The following is a 21,662-nucleotide window of genomic DNA, read 5'->3' on the forward strand; positions in this document are numbered from 1 at the left end:
TTTAAAAAACAGATGACAATCCCCGGTGTTTCTTCTCTGTTAGCGTCTCACCTGCGGCCTCTGCAACAGGCGAGACACTCTTAATGCAGCTGACCTTCTCTACACCGTCCTGCTTCAGCTGTTTGGCTCGCCTGTTCAGCTCACTGTTCAGCTACACGCGAGCCTGCACACGCTCGCTCTCCCGCACCGACTTCCTGCCTGCCTGCCTGCCTACTGCAACCTCCGTTCTCTCTCCTCTGTTTTCTTTTACTTCTTCTCCCCCTTAACCGGCTCGCGCTTCTCTATATATGCGGGGAGGACATGGCAGCTGCAGCCCATCAGCCACAGGAACAATCATGGACGTGGGCAGTTTCCCACCTGTGCACTTAAGTGAGAAACGCAGACACCGCAGATCGCGGCTCGCAACTGCTACCACGCCCCCTCGCTAAGCTGAGAGCTATACCCACAGCCTGGCTCGTGGCTCATTACGCGAGCCAATGCTCGCATTTAGATCTGAATTTTTCGCTCATACTTTCCTCGTATTTTGAATTTCTCGTATACAGAGGTGATCGTATCTCGAGGTTCCACTGTACTATCATTTGTGATTGAATCATTCTGCATCTTCGGCATTAATAACTTATTGACTTTCCTTACTTCTGCCTTCTGACAAGAGCACGTTTTCCCATGGCATTACGGTACCGGAAACTTCATCTGCTAGTATAGTTGCAGCCGCGACATCGCAACTGAAGTGCTAGGCTGCAGCAGCCTGGCAGGCTACAGGGGTCCCCAACCCCCGGTCTGGAGACTCACTCAGTGAAGGGCTACAGCAAAAGGGCTGCCCTCTTCACTGAGGACACTTTTCAGAACGCTAGGTGGGCGGAGCTTTGCAGTGGCACAGAGAGAGGAGAGAGACCGCGGTGAGAGAGTATTACAATGAAGTATTTTTATGTTTCTGACAGTTTCCCCATATGACATGAGTCCATAGAAATCTCGTCACTATGAAGTACATTCAGCAGCAGATACTTTCATTACAACGAAGTGATCTGGAAATGCTTGAATGAATCATCCACAGAGCAGTTAGTTCTGTGGTCGCAGCTCAGTTGTGCACATTTGCACAACGATCCCCAAACAGAAACATTGTAAAAAATGTTCTTTCTTCGATTTCTTCATACTGTTTTTTGCTGTTTTTGTTTTCTGTGGTTTTCAGTGATACCTTTTCCTTATTGCTCGTCAACATTTGAAAAACATCCATTGGAATTTAACTCATTGTCGCCCTTCTATAAAAACGTCAGACACGAAAAAATGGTAACAGTGTTAATGTTTGTGATGTGCAATCTGTTGGAATGACAAATGCAATGCATATGTCTTTGTTATATGCAAAAAAGAAGAAAAATCTTGGGCTGAAAACGTATGCGAACTGCTGCATTTGAAGACGCCGAAAAAGCAGTTTTTAAGTGGTTCAGTGATGCTCGTTCAAGAAACATTCCTATTAATGCGGCACTCATTCAAGAAAATGAGGTTTTTAAACTCTCTTGGGACCCGGACAAACAATCTCACACAGACGCGGCAATAGCGCTTCAGGACGCACTTCAGCATGTTGTTCCCGTTGGGTGGGGGGATCCCAGATCCCAAAAAAGAGTTCAGAAACCTCACAATATGAAGAAGAAGAAAAGGATGATTTGGCTTCTGATTGATAACTGTGCTGCCCACAACATGCTTCCGCATTTCGATAATGTTCGCATTGAATTCCTCCCACCCAATAGCACGGCAGTGCTTCAGGCATTGGATTTGGGCATCATTCGCACCCTGAAAGTGTATTATTGCAAGGAAATGCTGAAAAAAAAAATTCTCGTCAGCATAAGTTACAGGCAGGAGAAGATTAAAATAACTCGAAAGAAGCTATTGCAGCTGCTTCCATTTCCGACATCCTATCTCTGTGATGCACGTTTTCTGCAGTGACAGCAACCAAAACGAGATTACGGAGTAGACTAAACATAAGCAACACACTTCACGTGTCACTGTCTTCCATCGTCCCCAGATGGGATTGTCTGGTTGCAGGAAAACAAGCTCAGGGCTCTCACTGATTCTGCATTATGGTAAGCTGTATAATTTCTATTACTAAATTATAAACTTAATAATAATAGAAATGTAATGTAAATTGTGTATAGAACTGCCCTACGAACCCGCCCATAATCACCCCACAAACTCCAACCTCCAACAACCCACCAGTCTCTGGAAAAATTTGCTTCTAGTAAAGCGGTCCTTGGCATCAAAAAGGTTGCGGGTCACTGGGCTACACTACTGGCTGGGCTGCCGAGACTGGCCACTGGGAAGAACTGACCATCATGAGTAGTAATAGCTTGCATATTTTCATGTTTTTTTGCTCTAGTTTTATGTAATTTTGTGCTAGTATTGTAACGAAAAGTTAGTGCAGACTATAGCTGAAGATCTGAAGTCGACGCGAGAAGTTGGCGAGTTGTTTATTAAATTTTTGTGAGTTTGTATAATTAGTGTAGGTCAGGGGGCTTTTTGCATATCGGCTTATTTTACAATATAAACTTTGGAGTAAACTTAGTAAAGTAAAAATTTGATTTTTGGAGGATTTCTTTTCCAACTTGTATTACTGAGCAATGAATTCAGTGAGCGTTTTCACGATTTCAGTTCACACGAACAGGACTTTGTGCTGTTTACGTCACCATACCTTTACAACATTGAGAATGCGCCCGAGAATATCCAAATTGAATTGACTGAACTGCAGTCAGATTCTATTCTGATGGCAAAATACAACGAAGTTGGTGAGCCAGGCTTGTATGTTTACCTGCCACCCTCGTATGTGCAGATCCATAAGTTGGCATCGAGAGTACTGCCTATGTTCGGAAGCACTTACCTTTGTGAGCAATTGTTTTCGTTAATGAAAGCTACCAAAACCCCACATCGCTCAAGACTTACTGTCGAGCACCTTTCATCCCTCATAAAAGTTGCAGCTGCACAAGATTTCAAGCCTGATATTGACAAACTGGTTACTAACAAGAGATGCCAAGTGTAGGGACAAAATAAATAAATCTCACACTGTAAGACTCCTATATACTGTAAGCAATGAATATAATACAATGAATAATAATATAAGGACCTAGCTAAGAGGCTAAGACTCTAATTGTACGCTGTTGTACGGAGATTGTATGGAAATAAATTGCTTTTCTTTAAACTTTAAGTGTTACATTTTTTAAAGTTTTCAGTATTGGAAAGGGTTGGAAAATGGATGGATGGATGGATGGATGGATGGAAAGAAAGCTACAGTAACTTTGTATAATAGTATAATAATATTTGTTACAGTGCTGCCCGATGACGCACGTATGGCAGTCGAAGCGGCCCACCTATGGTAGCGAGTAGTATCTCTTAACACAGAAGTCTACTCAGCACTATCTTTATAACTAGCCTGAATTTAAACTTAAAACATTCATGCATGTTTAACATATACTCTTCACCTTTCTAGCTTAACTTTCACAGATTCTCTTAAATAAATGGACTTTTAAAATCACTGATTCTTTTTAAATTACAGACTACTCATATTCAGTATGAACTGTGTAAGTTTCATTATGCAGTGACTATTTGATTCTGGAGTAAATATCTTTCAGTACATCAGATTTACTATGCATTAATGGAATTTCAGTATTATGTGGATACCCTTTAAAGGATGAACTGTCTCTATAGTGTCACAGAAAGTGCACTTAGTAGTGTTGCTAAAAACAAATTATGAAAACACTACAATTGTGGACCCTTTTGGGTTTTTCGAGGTAATGGAATGTGTATTAAAACAAACATACATTGCATAAACATGAATATTACCCGAGTGACTCAAAGCAGCCTTCAATTAGAACTACATAGATCCAGCAGTTTTAAGGTTGAACCTCTCTGAACGAGTCCACAGACGTAACCAATGGCCAAAATCTAAGAACTTTTTTGAAATACCATTAAAATAAAACAAAACCCATTTGAGGTATTCTGAAAAAGTTGGGAAGACATACCACTTTTCATTAAGTGTTATCAATTGCCACGGAGACTACAAATATAAACAATTACAAAACAGGAAAAGACATGACACATGACAGAATTACTTGTTGACAAACTTCATTTGAGAAGTCTGGCTACAATATAGGGTTTTAAATAATGTAACCGATTTGAAGATGAAAACCGTTTAAATGAAATTAAAGTAGCAGTTATGCACCCAAGTCCTTCCCTCCACCTCCCATCAACCACAATACACTTTACAAAGAAAACAAAATTTCAATATAGCTTCCTGGTCAAAATGCATTTTGATACTATAATTAAAAACTGGCCCACAGAATTAAGTCATATATTATAAATAGTAAAGTGACCCCTGACCTCAGGTTGCAGAACCCTACCACATCCGCCCTCCAGTTGCAGAACTCTTCCACATCCGCCCTCTTTATTTTGCATGCTCCTAAATACAGCAAGTGTTTACACACAGGTATAGAAGCAACATTGATGTTGTACTGAGACAGCCAGCATACAAAGTACAGAGGAAGTCGGAGACTGAGATACTGCAATGTGAGGCATGAGCACACCAAGAAAAACATGTGTCAAGAGTTTTCATAGATGGAGGACAAAATATGGTGAGCATGATAAACAATGTTTATCATTATATATAGCACTTGTCAAGGTCAGTTGAGCTCTTGCTGCTAAAATTATTACTGTATAACCATTGATGGCTTGGCATGCAGCTAGCCTTCTTTATTGGCATACAAGTAGGTTTGTAATGCACAGAGAAGTATGTGGAGTGCCGTTTTTCTCTTTTTAAAATAAAATATGAATTTTTAAAATACTGCATTTAATACCACAGCATTTGTACTCTTACAGGTTTCCCCCTCTCTACATTAATTTGACTACACTCAAAACCTCTTCATTCTACTCACTGCTGTTGTGGTCTGGGTAGGAATAAGAAAAAAATATAAAGCGATTTGTTTCGTTTTACAGATTTGGTTTAAAGTCTGATGTTTAACTAGTGGTTCCCTTTTATGTACAGTATTTACTTTTGTCTTTATTTCCATATTAAATAAGCACTTGTGACATTTCTAGCATTCTGAAAACAATATAATATATGCACAGGTAAATAATCTATTACGGTCATATACAAGTCTTCAAAAAACGTATCCTAGAAACAAATCCCCAGCATTTGTTATTTGGGTGTAAAACTACTGTCCAATTAAAAACGAAACTATTGCCATGCACTGGATGATTTAGCCAATAACTTCAGTTTATGCATGTAAGGATTATTTGCTTTCAGCACGAGTAACACTAATTTGTTATTTATTTTCTGCTGACTGGATTGTTGTATGTGGAGTAGGGTTGTGCAGTATACTGGTACTAATAAATTACACAAATCCATTTAAAAAAAAAAACAAAAAAAAAAAAACGGTACCAGCACTTTGATATTTTCTGTACCGAAAGTAAGCATTAGCTTTCTACAGTAAACCCCATACACAAAGTACACAGAGAAAGGTGTGCTTTGATGCAATCGAGCCTTCACACACAATGGATGCCTCAAGAGGACAAAGTTAAGGGAGACTGAAGTAAGACAAGGGGTTTTGGAGTAATCCGTTATTTGGTAGGTATAAAAACATTTTTGCATTTCCACTAGTGTTAAATGTGACAATTGCTGATGGAAACACTCCAGTGCTAAATCCAGAGGATAAAGCAGTGCCACTAATCAGTTATATTACACACACACATCTGTACTGACTAATTCAGAAATATTAAATGATTTTATGATTAATTTAAAAAGTAATACTTAACCCCAACAAATAATGAGCAGCTTGTGTTATCAAAATTATCTATCTGGAGTGATAACGTTCTGCATTTTGGTCATTTTTATCTCTATAAAATGCATACCTACAACAGGCTAATGCCTTGGCAACCATTTTTAAATGAGTTACATTGACTTCTATGTCAACACATTAAGATTTTTTACATCACTTTTGTTTAGAACTACCAAAACTATAAAATTTACTTCAGCTGTCCCATCAAAAGAATAATGCCAATTTTCATCCAATAGCACTTCTTTTCTAGGTATAAACACATTAACCCTCTCACATGAACAGAATTTATTTTCAGCCAAACAAAATATGGAACAATACTGAGCAATATACTAGGTCATTAGAGAGCATCTTTTGAAACACAAAAAATAAACTCAAGAAATTACATGTTATCTCACTAGATATCATTTTCATATCTATTTATGCTATGAATAAAAAAATCTCACTTTGTTATTCCCTGTGTGGATAGCGCTTTGAGTACTGAGAAAAGCGCTATATAAATGTAATGAATTATCTATATATATAAAAATGGAATGGGTGGGTCGTCGGGTGGGCCTTTTTTTCATTCCGTCGTTTTTTCGACGTTTTGAAAATGTAGAATGATTATTTGATTTTTTTGGTTTTATTTGATCGTGTCTATGTAGCCGCCGTCGTAATAAAGTATCGCTAAAATCGCCATTTATCGTAATTTATTTTTGACGTATAACGTCGCCGTCGTCGAGGTCAGTGATACCACTGCAAAAAATCTGCTTACGGTTGAAAGACACGCCCTACTCACTGGACAGTTAAAAACACCAATCAAACTAACGATGACATCAAGTATTACCCAATCAAAAGTAGGAAAGGAGGCATCTTCATAAAATGCGTGTGGGATGATTTGCATGAGACGCTGCTTTAAAAAAAAAATTATAAAAAAAACACGGGATAAATCCCGTCCAGTATTGATTCAAAACGGGACGCGCAATTTCATTCTCAAACGCGGCACGATTCCGTATTTTAAAGGACGGGTGGCAACCCTACAGTGCCAGGTAACCACCCATACAATCACATTGTGATTCAGACTAGGAATGCAATGAATGTAATTACCCCGATCTACATACAAGGCGAAAGTCTTGCAACATTCAAAGATGATGGTTTGGGATAAGTACACCATACAACATAAAAGAGCTTATGAAGCCTTGAACCGAAAAAAGCAACATCTCAGAGATCGTAAAAAAAAATAGGAGCTAATATCGTTTTACTCGCTGTAGATTTTAGTCAAACATTACCAGTTATTTCACGAGGGAGACCAGCACATCAACTCAACGCGTGTTTAAAATCCATGCTTCTCCCACGCTCGGTTATATGTCGCGTGTTCTCGGGTAGGTGCACCAAAAAATGTATACATTTAAGCATGTAATGGGCAAACAAAAAATGAGGTATACCCGAAGGCACAGCAGTAGTACTTAATGTAACTTTACTTCTTAAATGTTAATGTTTTACTGTTTAATAATTTATACGCTTCTTATATGTTGTTCAAATTCTTTTATCAAAATACCACTGACAGCGCAATGCACGATAACATCGAGTGAATATACCATACGCATCCGCCCACGGCTGCCCTGCTGTGCGCAGATAGGACTTGATTGTACAATAAAATAAAATAAAGATAAAAAGACTAAAACAATCATCACCCATAAAGCAGATAGTAGACGTGACGTACTATATGTGTACCACATTTCAAGTGTATAGCTGCAACGGTTTGCGAGCTACAGGTCATTTAAAATCCTGGACAGACACACAAATTGCCACGGTAGCAAATTACAGAAGAAGATTTTACTGTTTAATAATTTATATTTATATGAAATGTGCTTCTTATATATTACTTCATATTCTCATATGATAATGATGTTAATGTTTATATTGATTTCTGTGTTATTAAAACTGCATGTATGTGTGTATATGTATATATATATACGAGCTGTATATACCCGGCGTTGCCCGGGGCAGAAGTAACCTAATCGGTCAAACACTTACATATATACCAAAGTAAACCTAATCGGTTAAACAGCTTCATATATACAGAAGCGAACCTAATCGGACAAACAGCTAATCTATATACATAAGCAAACCTAATTGGTCAAACAGTTACATAAATACAAAAGCAAACCTAATCGATGAAACAGCTTCATATATACAGAAGCGAACCTAATTGGTCAAACAGTTATGCATGTGCAGAATAATTTTAGAAAGATTATGCGTGTTAACAATCATTAAAAAGAAAAGATTGAGGAACTTTTCTTCTATATGTGATGAAGCTGGATGAAGCTGACTTGACGAAGACGTAGGTGGCATAGATTGGTTTTTCTAAAACAGAAGAAAAAAATGAGTATCTATTATTATTTTAAATTAGAATGAAAATGAGAACCTTGATTAGAGATAGATTATCCGTATTAAAATATGTGCATGAATAAACTTTTGGTAACTCTCTAGCAAAAGTTTATTCATACAAATTGGCATGGGATGGCTTTGTGAAAAAGTAAAAATTAGATAAAAATAAATTGAGAATGCGTTCTTCGATTTGACTGAGATTATCTGTAATGATTAAAAAAAAGTTTAGTATGTTTTTTTTTCCATACGGGAAGGATGTAAAACCTTACATAGGCACCCTTCAGCCCGTACTGAAGGGTACCGTCAGATTCTTACTGACTAAAAAACACCCTTTTTATTCCACAGCTACCCCAAAAACCACTATTAGGCATTACTTTGGGGTGGCAGTAGTTTACTTATGAAACAGCTGGGTCCTGAAAAAAATCTGTCTTATTAGTGGCTTCATCACATATAGAAGAACAGTTCCTCAATCTTTTCTTTTTAATGATTGTTAACACGCATAATGTTTGTAAAATCATTCTGGACATTCATAACTGTTTGACCAATTAGGTTCGCTTCTGTATATATGAAGCTGTTTAACCGATTAGGTTTACTTTGGTATATATGTAAGTGTTTGACCGATTAGGTTACTTCTGCCCCGGGCAACGCCGGGTATATACAGCTCGTTATAATTAAACAATGGAATTCCAATTCCATTATCATTCAGATTAGTTATGTATTGACCAATGACAAAATAAAACAAAATTTTACATAACAGTACAATGTAAAAATTGTTAAAACCAAATACTGCAGTATCCCTTCCTCATTTATACTGATCAAAATCTAACTTCCAACAAAACAACACTATATCCCCAGAACAAACATTGCACATCTCTAATGCAATCAGCTCCTTGGAATTAAAAGTCTCATATACATTATTATTGAAGTGTGCCAAAGTGAAATCCTAAAGGACTGATCGTATTGGAAAAAGATTTAATCATACAGGTTGGTAGTTTAACCCTACTGATCCAGTTAAAAGCTCAAATCCACGGCACGGCATCAAAAGCCTAAGTCTCAAATTTCTTTAATCTTGAAATGTAGAAACAAAATTGGAAACAATCTTGCTCTTAAAACATTAAGATGTCAAAACAGAGGACTTACATCAATCATTGCTCAGTCAGTTACAGCAAATGCTTTCAAAGGAAATGCAGGGCTAGGTTTGTCTAGTACATTATGATAATGCTTTTCAATCATTTTTCCTCTTTTTTTTAAAAAAAAAAAAAATGTTTTCAACACATTTCTTTTTTCCAAAAGGAAAAAAATGTTCATCTGGCACCTAAGACAGACAGAAAATAATTCACATCATGTAAAACTTGAATTAATGCTAAAAATACAACTCGGATAATGAAAAAGGCACACAGCATCCATGACAGAAGGTGTATCAAATTCAGGGGCAAAAAATGTGTCCAAATTTATGAATTATTTTGATTACTGTAGAAACTGGACTATGCAAGGCAATGTAGACCAATGCTACCACAGAAAACTTAAAACGGAAATAAAATTAATGGCCATGGCCATTTTTGATTACAAATTATGGCTATAAAAGATCTTGCCCATTTATATGACATAGTATCACATTTAAGCCTCTTTTCATACAGTACCTTAAGTGAATTTAATGTTTCTTGCTTCTTTGCTGCAATGTTCTGGAGTCATCACGGCATCAAAATGATGGCAAGTGTAGTGTGTTCCTGCTGTTCAATATAAGAAAGTGCTATCTGAATGGCATTTAGACCATCTGTTTGAGAAATCTTGTGAAGATTTTCTGTGCAGTCCTCATTATATAAACAAAAATACAAAAATTGGGAGTGTGCTCTGCAAGACTTTCTCGTTTACTGACACAGAAGAAAAGGTCATCAGACCCACGCCCAGTTGCGTAATATTTCTCATGTATCACACCTTTTTCTCATCATAACGAATTGAGAATATTGACACACAATCAGTCAAACTTTATATTAAAACTGGCTGTGTAAGCCCATGCTGTAAAAAGCCTGGGCTCCTAGAAACCATAGATTCTGGCCCTTCAATCAATCAATCACATTAGTTGTGTATTAGTGGCTAAGTGAGGTTCTCTTTCCTCTGTGATTTTGTTTTTCTGTTGTGCTCACGTCCGTTGTGTATCAGCAGCTAAGCAAGGTTATCTCTCCTCGGAGGCTTCATTCTGCCAATGTGCTCGGTTCGCTTATGTATTAGCGGCTAAGTGAGTTTCTCTTTGGTGACAGAGTCGAAAGTACCACTTCCAGTTGCTGGAAGTGGACCAAAAGTTGATAGAATTCCTTATTTTTCAAATAAAGTAGGTGTACAAAATCTCATTGACCTAGGTCAAAGCGTTCGAGTTACCATGTTTATACACAGACAGACAATTTCAAAAATGGTATTTTCTGACTCTAAAAAATGTCAAGATTCATCAGAATGTTGAGGTCTAATTTTTTCACGATTCCTATACTTTCTCTATACTACGTATACGAGAAAGTAAAAATCTTAAGTGAACCAAAGAGTACAGCATGTGTACACGGTCATCACTGCCAATACACCGACAATACCCAAGGAGTGCAGCTGGGGGAGGAGTGCGCAAGTCACACCCACATTCCCACAGTACCCTGCTCCTAGAACGCTCACTTGGTACAGTCAAGGTTAAAAGTATAGTATTCATGTGCTCAGTGGAGTATTCACAGCAAAGCTTTTATGAACTATATAGTGTATCATACTTACAGGTTTGCCTCAGATAATCCAGAGCCTAGGTAAACAGGGCACAGATAATCAGGGTTATACTGCAATACAGAGAAACACGGAGGACAAAACACCACCAGCACAATAGCCCATAACTATTAAAATGTTCCATCCACCTATCATTGAAAAATGGAAGTTAGATTACCTTGAAACAAAAATACAGGTAAAGTATGGCAAATGTACTGCTTGGGCTTGGCAAGCTTTAGCTCACAGTAGCACCATGGTGGAAATATAAACACCTGTGTTGTCAATGATTTTGCAACTGCCAGCAAAAACATAAGAAAATACATTGTTTTCTGAAAACAAATAAACACTGCATGCACAGCGATAGGTACTCTCGTTGATAGCTAGTTAAATTAACTCATCCATATCCTAACAAGTAGACCAATGTTAGCTAAGATGTCACACTAGCAAACCAGATTAGATACTGTAACTCACTACATAATAATGACTATTTTCACCTTTTGCGAATGTAGGAATTGGTTGAGTGAAGCCTAGTTTTAGTTTTTGCTGAAGCTGAAGGCCCATGTATACATTTTGATATAGACAGTTTGTTGGGTATAAAAAAAATAATTCTCATTAATTAATATGGGTTGTAGGAGTGTCAAAACAGTGCTTATCCCAAGAACTATGAAATTGCCAAGAAGGTGATGAAATGCTTCAGAAAGCATCTTATCTCAAATGTCCTAGCCTACCCAGAGGCTTCATAGCCATAGAAAACATGGACTACAAGCACAGGTCTGAGAAACTAACCAATTACGCCAATTAGAAGGTCGAGCTGCTCCTAAAACATTTCAACAATGTGCTCACCAGAAATGCTTGCAACTTTGAGTGTTCCACGTCTGTGTGTGCACACCTGAAAAAATAATCCTCCAGGCTTCTCAGATAAGAAGTTTACTAATATACTCCACCTGACTGAAACTGTTCAGGTCATGCCAATGTCTACATCAATGTTCAAGAGAGTACTTTCCCTCCTAAAATGCATAAACTCCGATTGAAGCATCAATCCTGGACTGGGGAATGTGACTTCAAGACTCCTCATCACCTCAGGGACTACCCAAAGATGATGCAGTAGCTACTGTTTTTTTTTTACTGAATTTCCCCTTGGGATTAATAAAGTATATATCTATCTATCTATTAGAGATGGCTGTGAAGAAGTTGATTGCCTGTGGATTAACATGACCACAAGTCAAATTATATGGTTTTATTTAAAAAACAAAAATCCCCCAACACACACTAAAAGCAGCCGCAGTGGCTAGCAATGCTGACGATTATGAATTCGCCCTCATGGAATACCCCTAAGATAATCACTAACCTTTCCACTATTTTTATTATTCTTGTATAGAATTTAGGGCTGCACAACTCATCGTATATTAATCACAATTACAATGACTGCCTCGATAAGCTAATAGCGGAAAATGACGATTACTACATTCTATTTAGTTCTCTCAATCTCTCTCACAAAGTGGTCTTTTTCAGTTTCACTCTGCTCTAAACAGCAAACAAGTGTTGTAATCTAACACAGAAACCTTTAATAAGCAAAAGTACACTGGCAAATCAGTGGCACTTGCATCACAGGGCTTAGTACATGCTAAACATCATGTCATTTTCTAACCTGCTTTATCCAGACCAGGGGCACAGTTTTGTTGGAGCCTATCCCAGGTAGCAAGGCAAGAACAAACACTGGACACAGCACTAGTCCATGAGTCTGTCACAGATGTGCTAAATGCATTTTTAGGAGTCTGATCCAAAACATCTTTAATTGTTTTAAATGTGCATAGATTTCTTTTCTGTAAAACCTAAAAAAGAATTGTCCTTTTATTTGAAATATTTTGTCGTCACAAGTGTCCTGAGTAAACTGTTAAATTACTTCACGCAAACATTTATACAGCCATTCAAAATTTAAAAACACATAGTCCAGTATGAAGAGCGCATAAAAGTGAGCAACACGAAGTTCTACAACACAGTTAACCATTGCTTTTTTTTCTGCTATAATGCATGTCTGTATCTAGTAGGCTATTAAAAGGCTAAATTGGGATAAGATTATCCTTGCTGGATCTCTTTCTACTCGTTTACAGAAGTGAAAAAGCACATGCGCAAGCAACATTACAGGGTGCAAGTAATACACATGTGAAATAGCAATCAATTTTGAAAACTAAAAAAAGTGAATGATTGGAATAAGCTTTTATAATATGCACTATATTGCCAAAAATATTGGGACATCCCTCCAAATCATTGAATCCAGGTGTTCTAATCACTTCTATGCCCACAGGTGTATAAAATCAAGCATCTAGGTCTGCAGACTGCTTCTACAAACATTTGTAAAAGAATGGGTCACTCTCAGGAGCTCAGCAAGTTCAAGCACGCTACCGTGCAACCTGTGCAATAAGTCCATTTGTGAAATTTCCTCAGTACTAAATCTTCCACGGTCAACTGTTGGTGGTATTATAACAAAGTGGAAGCAATTAGGAAACAACAGCAACTCAGCCACAAAGTGGTAGGCCACATAAAATCATAGAGCAGGGACAGAGCATGCTGAGGCACACAATGTGCATAAGTCACCAACTTTCTGTAGAGTCAATAGCTACAGATCTCCAAACTTCATAAGGCATCCAGATTAGCTCAAGCACAATGCATAGAGAGTTTCATGGAATGGGTTTCCATTGCCGAGCAGCTGCATCCAAGTCTTACATCACCATGTGCAATGCAAAGCGTTGGATGCAGTGGTGTAAAGCACACCGCCACTAGACTCTACAGCAATGGAGACATGTCCTCTGGAGTGACGAATCACGCTTCTCTGTCTGGCAATCCAATGGACGAGTCTGGGTTTGATGGTTGCCAGGAGAACGGTACTTGCCTGACTGCATTGTGCCAAGTGCAAAGTTTGGTGGAGGGTGGATTATGGTGTGGGGTTATTTTTCAGGGGTTGGGCTTGGCCCCTTAGTTCCAGTGAAAAGAACTCTTAATGCTTCAGCAAACAAAGCCATTTTGGACAATTTCATGCTTGCCATTTTGGACAATTTCATGCTCCCAACTTTGTGGGAACAGTTTGGGGATGGCCCCTTCCTGTTCCAACATGACTGCACACCAATCCACAAAGCAAGGTCTATAAAGAACTAGATAAGCAAGTCTGGTGTGGATGAACTTGACTGGCCTGCACAAAGCCCTGACCTCAACCTGACAGAACACATTTGGGATGAACTAGAGCGGAGACGGCGAGTCAGGCCTTCTCGTCCAACATCAGTGCCTGACCTCACAAATGTTCTCCTGGAAAAATGGTCAAAAACTCCCATAAACACACCTTGTGGTGCTATATAAATACAATGTATTATTATTGATACTACAACTTCTACTGAGCTTTCACATGAAGCAATTTGTTATCTGGCTGTAGCAACTGTGAAAAAGAATGCTTAAAAATAAGGCAAAGTGAACAATTTTTTGTGAAAATAAGTGAAATTCTTACAAGCTGTACTGTATTTTGAATTATTATACTTGCTCTGGAGCTACTTTAAAATTTGTTTAAATTGGGTAATTTTTCATTTTAATCTTTTACTATTGTCTTTATGGTAATACATTTTAAAACACTGTCCAAAAGCCTTGCATACATTTCCAGTATCAGCATCACCATTTCAGCAGAACTGGGTGAAAACTATGAAAATCAGACAACACCTTAATGGTTTTGTAATTTCTATTATTGCAGATGTACTTTTAGATAAATTAATGAGCAAACAGTGAAATGTAATTTTTTGATCAATAAAACTAATTGATCAATGACTCTTGGTCAACAGAAAAAATACACCATGCATACAAGCAATGCGAGCAAATATTAGCCACAACTTTATATATAAAAACATTATGGTGATTTTAAATTTCCAAGTCTACAGTGTTCTTAATCAAAACCAGTAAATTTTGCTTACCTTGAATGTTTGTAAAATTTGCGTGGTCTATTATGAGACCTTCGATCACAGTTTTCAGGATCACTGGAGTTGCTGTCATATGTATGAGGCCGTCCTGCCATCACATAATCTCCAGTGTCAATCCTGTTATGCTGTACTCACAGCCTAATGACAAAAAACATACATTCCTCATCAATACTTGATGTTCTTCTCAAAAGCAGACAAGGCACTCTAAATTTACATTTAATAACAAAGAGCGTGGTAAATAAAATGAGCAAACACACTGCATTTAAAGATGGCTCAAAAATGTTTAAAGCAATACTTTTAACATCTTTATATAAGTAAACTCTAGAAGGAATGTGACATTTATGGGGGAAAAAAAAAAAATATCCTGTATTCCATCTTTAATCAAGAGTGTTTTAAAACTATGAAATGCTTCATCTGTTAGAACAGTAGAACTTTCCTATCTATTGTTTCAACCATAAAAGGATAAATTTAAAAATGGAAAGATAACAATTACCTCTATTTTCACATTACCAATACCCTCACTTAAAATAATATCAAGATTAAGACTAACTCCTCAAAAGCAGAATAGTTGTTTTCAAAATTTCAATGTATGTACACAGCAACTTCACAACCATACTTCTTGGCATCTTTAGATGGATAAAAAAGCCTTTGGCTAGTTTGAATGTTGCAATTATTTATTCCATTGTGTAAGTTTAGACTTAATATATGTGCATAGATTAAAGTAATATACTGCCCAGAAGCTGCCATTTTATGTACACGGTACACTTAAAACTCACTGCATTTCACTGGAACCAAACAGGGTATGCCATCTTAGGCTGGGTTTATACTTCACGCGACACGATACGTATGCTCCAGGGGAAGCTCCTGCTACGCAAGCGTTTTACTGTTTATACTTGCACGCGTACTTTATGTAAATCTGGAGGTGTCCATCAGGTGGCAGTGCGAGATATTATCACGGCGAGAACAGGTTTGGCTTCGCTGTGTTGTGAATTGCCTGGAACACCCATTAAATTCCAATAACACCTTACCGCAATATCTCTGAAAAGGATGTTTAATGATTAAATCCATCAATCCAGGGATGTGTCCATTCCAGCTAGCACTGGGCACAAGGCAGAAACAATCTCTGACAAGGCATCAGCTCATCGCAAGGTGGATACAAACACTCACATACACTAGCGTCATTTTAGTGTCACCAAATCTGCATATCTTTGGAAGGAAACCGGAGCACACTGTGGAAACCCAGCAGGAAAACATGTAAACTCCAGGCAGGGAATATCAGCGACGTGACTCCCTGCAAGACAGCATCGCTACCGCTCCGCCACCATGTCACCCCATGTGTGTAATTATTAACAGTGTTCATTATTTAAACGAAATTACCGATTTATCTGTAAAATGTAACATACATACTTTAAAGCATTTCAACACGAAAGTGATATCAAGTATAAATCTAAGGATTCTAAATGTGCAGAAAGTTGGAATATCATACATTTAACATGTTCAGTGTGGCAATCTACTGCTGTTTGCCCCTGCTGTCAGGTCAGGAGGAAGCCCCAGGAAAAAAAAGACGGCACAAAAGATGGTATGTAAGACTTTAAAAATGTATCGTGTCATTTTGATCGGGAATATGCAACGCTTGAATATAAAAGCGCCACAAATGCATCTGTATGTTGGCATTTTGCTTCACCACATCGTACCATTCATCAAACATGGAAGCGTGCACATCGAAACTACTAGGATCTGCATAGCGGCTTTCTGTCACATGTACATAGTAAACAGAGACTCTGACGTCACATTCCGATTTTTATCACACTGCGCCCCCCAACTTTTTGCTGGTACTGCAACTCGCGCACACCTCACATTAATTTCTGAGGACCTGCTCAGAGGACGCATCAAATGAACTCTGGAAACATGTGGCAGCTATGAGGAGTGCGTGTACGCGTTCTAAGCGTGAAGTATAAACGAGCCCTTAAAAGGTTCAGTGGCAAACAAAATGAGTTTATCATCTACTTATGTAAACAGCTGAAGATTCTGGGTATAATAACAGAAATATATTTTATGCTAATTACATGAACCTACATTTAGTTTTCTTTCACCATCTTATACAATCCAAATACAGTACTAGGGAATTACTACACAACAGCACATCAACAATGTATAGACCTGCTCAAATTTAAAGCTGGCATACTATCGACTAGTGATTCAGGCAGAACTGAATTTGCAGCAAAACACAGTGCTTCACTTTGCAAAATAATTTATGAAATAAAATGTGTTTCCAATCTAGTGAAATTCAAGCCATTCACACAAGAAGAAAGGTCTAGTTCCTATGACATTTTAATGCATTTTTTCTATCTGTCTGTTATATAGCATTTAAATGATGATCTTTATGGGGAGAATTACTGAAGTACAAATAGAAGTGCTCACCAAAAATGTATATCACAAAAATTATCTTGGTTACGGTATATATCATTGTATAAGTCAGGTCAGATGGCTTTACTATCATACTGTCCACAAACATACAACCTATGTGTATGTAGTTTTTAGGGTCAATCCAGTTTAGGCGCTTCTCTTGGCCTTATTTTTTTAGGTTGAAAGTGGATAGGTCTACTGTGACGTTTCTTTTCAAAGGACCATTTTAATCAACTAAAGTAATAATAATGTAGTAATAATAAAGTAATAACACATTTATATAGCACCTTTCAAACAATTTTTGAAACTTGTTCAGCATGGTGGGGAATTAATGTTTATTATTATTATTTTTTTAATGATGAAAATAGCTATTCAATTAAATGATTGAATTAATTTATGTGCGCCCCACAATTTTATTTTGTCACATAACCACGAAAATTGTGGTTAAAGAAAAATGTATTTTTTGCTTTTTAGTGCATTTATAACTAAAGTAAATAAAATCATTTCACTTAAATATATATTTAATTTTTTTAATTTTTAGTTTGAGTATTTTACAAAGGAGTTTTCTTTAATCATTTTTCATGAAGCTTCTTTAAAAGTATTACATATCTTCTTTGCAGAATTATTTGAATATTAAAAAGAATTATATTTTGGTCTCTATTTTTCTGTTCAGACTCTTATGGGATTAGCACTCGGTTGCTGCAAAAAATAAATAAATTTGATGACAGAACGGCAACTTATGCCAATACTTCCTCACCGTATTCAAGGCTACTCCTTCGTAAGAGTAAACAAGTAAATTAGCATGCATATTTACCCACTCCACTCATTGGAAGAGGCAAGTGAGGGAAATCTGATGTGTCTCTCACTTGTATGCTCCTATAATTGCACTATATTCTCTCTCTCCGTTACTGTTGTGAGTGTGTTAATTGGAATCGCATAAGCATTGATTACGGCAAAATGTTACATAAATGCATCGGTTTTGACGGTTTATTGTATTGTCATCGATACTGAACACGTATGCAAAAATCAGAAGAAATTTGCTTCACCAAAAGTGGGTTTAAAATCAGTTGCAAGATTTGACCCAGACAAACAGACAGGAGTCAACTTAAATAAAATGTTTAATAAAAAGTTCTTAAACAGTTCGATTATTATTTGAGAGGTGACAATCTCTGCTCTATCCGAACTCAAAGGACTCCTCAAGTCCACGCAGAATGCAACCTTTGACACCATTCCTGTGGAGGCATTCAAGACTGTTTCACAAGAGATGGGAGCTGGAGATGAGCTACAGAGGTGATGCTGCAAACATCAATGTAATTGCTGGGTCTTTTGACCCCAGATTTCGTAAGCTCAACTTTCTGTCTCCAGAAGAAGGACTAAAAGTGCAGTTGAAAGTACAAATCCTTGAAATGGAAGCAAAGGGAATGAGGGAGGTGGAGAAGCAGCAGCAGTCCAAAACAGAGATCAAAAACTCAGGTAATGCTAAGGAGGAGAAAACACAAGTGTCTTTACTGGACTCACCACGACATGACAATGAGATTGACAGTGCAGAAGATGCACAGATAAACACAGCCAAATGGGGAAAAAAGATTCTAACCTATTTTGGATAGCATCCACTTCCCAAAAGTGAAAACCCACAGGTATCTCTGCTGCACCAAACTTTGCAGATAGGGCAGTTAGCTTTCCCATATACAACTTATGAGAATAAACTGCACAAGGCTATTTTTTTGATTGGCTGAGACTACTTTTTTTGGTCCACTTTTTGTTACACATGCAAGTTTAAATGAAGCTTTCACACCTGATGAAATATTCAAACTTGCATGTTTATTATTTCTGGCAAATGAGTAAATTTTCCTCTGATGTACCAACAAATGGAGGGGGAAGGGTTTATATGCTTGTGAAAAAGATTTTGGCTAATACCTCCTCTGAGCATAACTGGGAAGGCACTCAAGTTGCTTGCACAACCTGTTTGTCAGCTGTTTGCCACAGTATCTTTTTTCATCATGCTTTTCAAACTCTTTAGTAAATAACATTAGGGTAAATCAAAAAGTAAAAGCAATCAGAAAAATCATGCTGTAACCGCAGCAGATACTGATACATTTGCGATGGCTTATGGGTATTTGGAACACACACAGAACAGCGCTCTGCCATTAGCCCTGTTGAAGTCAAGTTCAAAAGAACATGGATGCTCCGTTGCAGGATTACACCACTGTTGAACAATGCGCCATAGTGAGATTTCTTTGGGCACAGGGGGTGAAACCTGCTGAAATTCACCAAAGAATGTTTGCCTTGTACAGGAGTATAAACATCTTGACTCAACAAAAAGTTAATAATGGGTAGAAAAGTTTAAAATGGAAAGAACAAACATAACCGATGGAGCTCAATCCGGTCGACCCCACCAACATCACACACACAAGCCCACATCAGCATGGTGAATGCCTTCATCATAGAAGACCGATGGATTATGTTGTCTGCTGTTGCTGCACATTTGGATACTGGCTATGGATGTGCACGTTATAGTGCATTTTGACCTAGGGCAGGGGAGGCCAGCTCCAATCCTGGAGAACCACTGTGGCACTATGGCTGTGGATTTTTGCTCCTATAAATTCGTTTAATTAGAAGTCAAGCCTCATCAATAACATTTTTTTTTTTTAATTTCATGGCTTATTAGTGTTTTAACTGTCATATCAGCTTACCTTGGAAGTGACATTCATGTCACAGGTGATACTTCCTATAAAGTCAGTAGACAGATAGGGAGAGCATGGGGGGGGGGTCATGAGGTCGATGGAAAGGGGTGTGTGGCACTCCTGATATCTATGAAAAAGGACTAAAGTCCATGTCTTTAGAGTCCTGGTTCTTCCAGTCTTGCTATATGGTTGTGAGACACGGACTCCATTCAGTGACCGGAGATGAAGACTGGACTCCTTTGGTACTGTGTCTCTTTGAAGAATCGTTGGGTGCCTCTGGTTTGTCTTTGTGTCGATTAAGCGGCTGCTCATGGAGTCCTGAATGAGTCACATTACCTGCATTGTGATGGGGCATCAGTTACGGCATTACGGCCATGTGACGCAATTCCCCAAGGGTGATCCGGCTTGCAGGATCCTCATTGTTGAAGACCCGAGAGGATGGACCAGATCAAGGGGACACCCACAAAACACCTGGCTGCGGCAGATGGAGGATCATTTCCGGAAGGTGGGACTGGACCACGTGTCTGCCTCTGGGGGGGTGGTGCCAACGAGGATCCCGAGCGGTTTCGTTGCGTGGTGGTTGCGGCAACGCGCTGTACCAGTACATGCTGACCTGAACAGATTTTTTTTTTCTTTTTAATGATACATGTATCAAACCAAGTAGTGAATGATGAATACACACAGGTGGAAATGGAGAGACGTTAGATGTAGAACTGCTGTTTCCTATGTCATTTGCATCATGTTGTTAATAAGGAGCAGTTAAAACAATGAATACAGCAGTTGAAGACTAAAATAAGCAATTATGGGTTCCAAATCTTAACCACCAAGACAACTAAAATGATGCAGAAAAATGTACCTTGAGCAATAAGTGATTCATCAGCAATGAATGATTTCTCATGAAGCAAGTGGGTTGGAACAAAGATCTGAAGCCACTGCAGCCCTCCAGGACAGATGTTACTCAGCCCTAATTTCATGGGTCTGAGTCTCAAATAACAAATTAAATGGTTAATTAGTGGCAAAAACTAATCACTTATTAAGAAAATGGTTAGAATGAAAACCTGTAGCCACAGGATCAGAGTTGTCCACCCGTGAAGGATGCCATAAAGCTTGTGCAAGATAGGTACCCAAACACTTCACTGATGTGCACAAGCCAACATCCTTCTGAGAATTTCATCAGGTTTCACTCGCTCTTCCCAAAGAAATTGGGAGTCGTTATTCATTTCAAAACCATTTTGGTAGCGGGACCAAGGTCCAAAACCTGGTATCAACACCAAACTTAAAAATTTAGTACTGATCCAACACTACTGTGCTGCTGGCAAACATTTGTCTCAAAGGCCTGTCACCCCATCTCAATTCTTTGTGTATTAAAATGCAAACCAATTTCAATATGCACAAAGTTGATGCATATAGATAGGTTATCATCAAAAATAATTTATTTTGTCTCTTTGTTTCAGCCCTAGAACTGGTCTGACCATAACTGCAATATCTGTTCGCAATTGGACACTGCATACCATTCAATAACACATCTGAAGTGCTTTCACTACATTTGTTGCATTTATTTATACTCAAGAACATTGTGGATTGCAAAACTCAAAGTGACAGATACTTGGCGTTTGCTGGGTTGTTTTTAGCAATGAAGTATGTGGTTTCAGCAGTACTGCTAACTGTACGTCTCTTCTGTTATGTGCCTCCATTAAATC

General features: G+C 38.0%; 1 protein-coding gene across 5 annotated transcripts in view; it reads right to left on the minus strand.

Annotated features, from left to right (window-relative positions):
- btbd10b (BTB (POZ) domain containing 10b) overlaps positions 1–21,662 on the minus strand; it is a 92,666-nt gene that overhangs the window by 65,561 nt on the left and 5,443 nt on the right. For 2 of the 5 annotated variants that reach the window (XM_028793928.2, XM_028793929.2), the window contains exon 2: positions 14,867–15,010. The exons of 1 other annotated variant lie outside the window; for it this stretch is intronic. In XM_028793928.2, coding sequence (XP_028649761.1) covers positions 14,867–14,967 — 101 coding nt within the window. In that variant the 5' untranslated portion in view covers positions 14,968–15,010. Of the gene's footprint in view, positions 1–14,866; positions 15,011–20,818; positions 20,840–21,662 lie in introns of those variants that run through there. 2 more of the 5 variants (XM_051922778.1, XM_028793927.2) reach the window with 2 other exon arrangements.

The sequence above is a fragment of the Erpetoichthys calabaricus genome, chromosome 2 (genome assembly GCF_900747795.2).
Source record: "Erpetoichthys calabaricus chromosome 2, fErpCal1.3, whole genome shotgun sequence".
NCBI classification, from domain to species: Eukaryota; Metazoa; Chordata; class Cladistia; order Polypteriformes; family Polypteridae; genus Erpetoichthys; species Erpetoichthys calabaricus.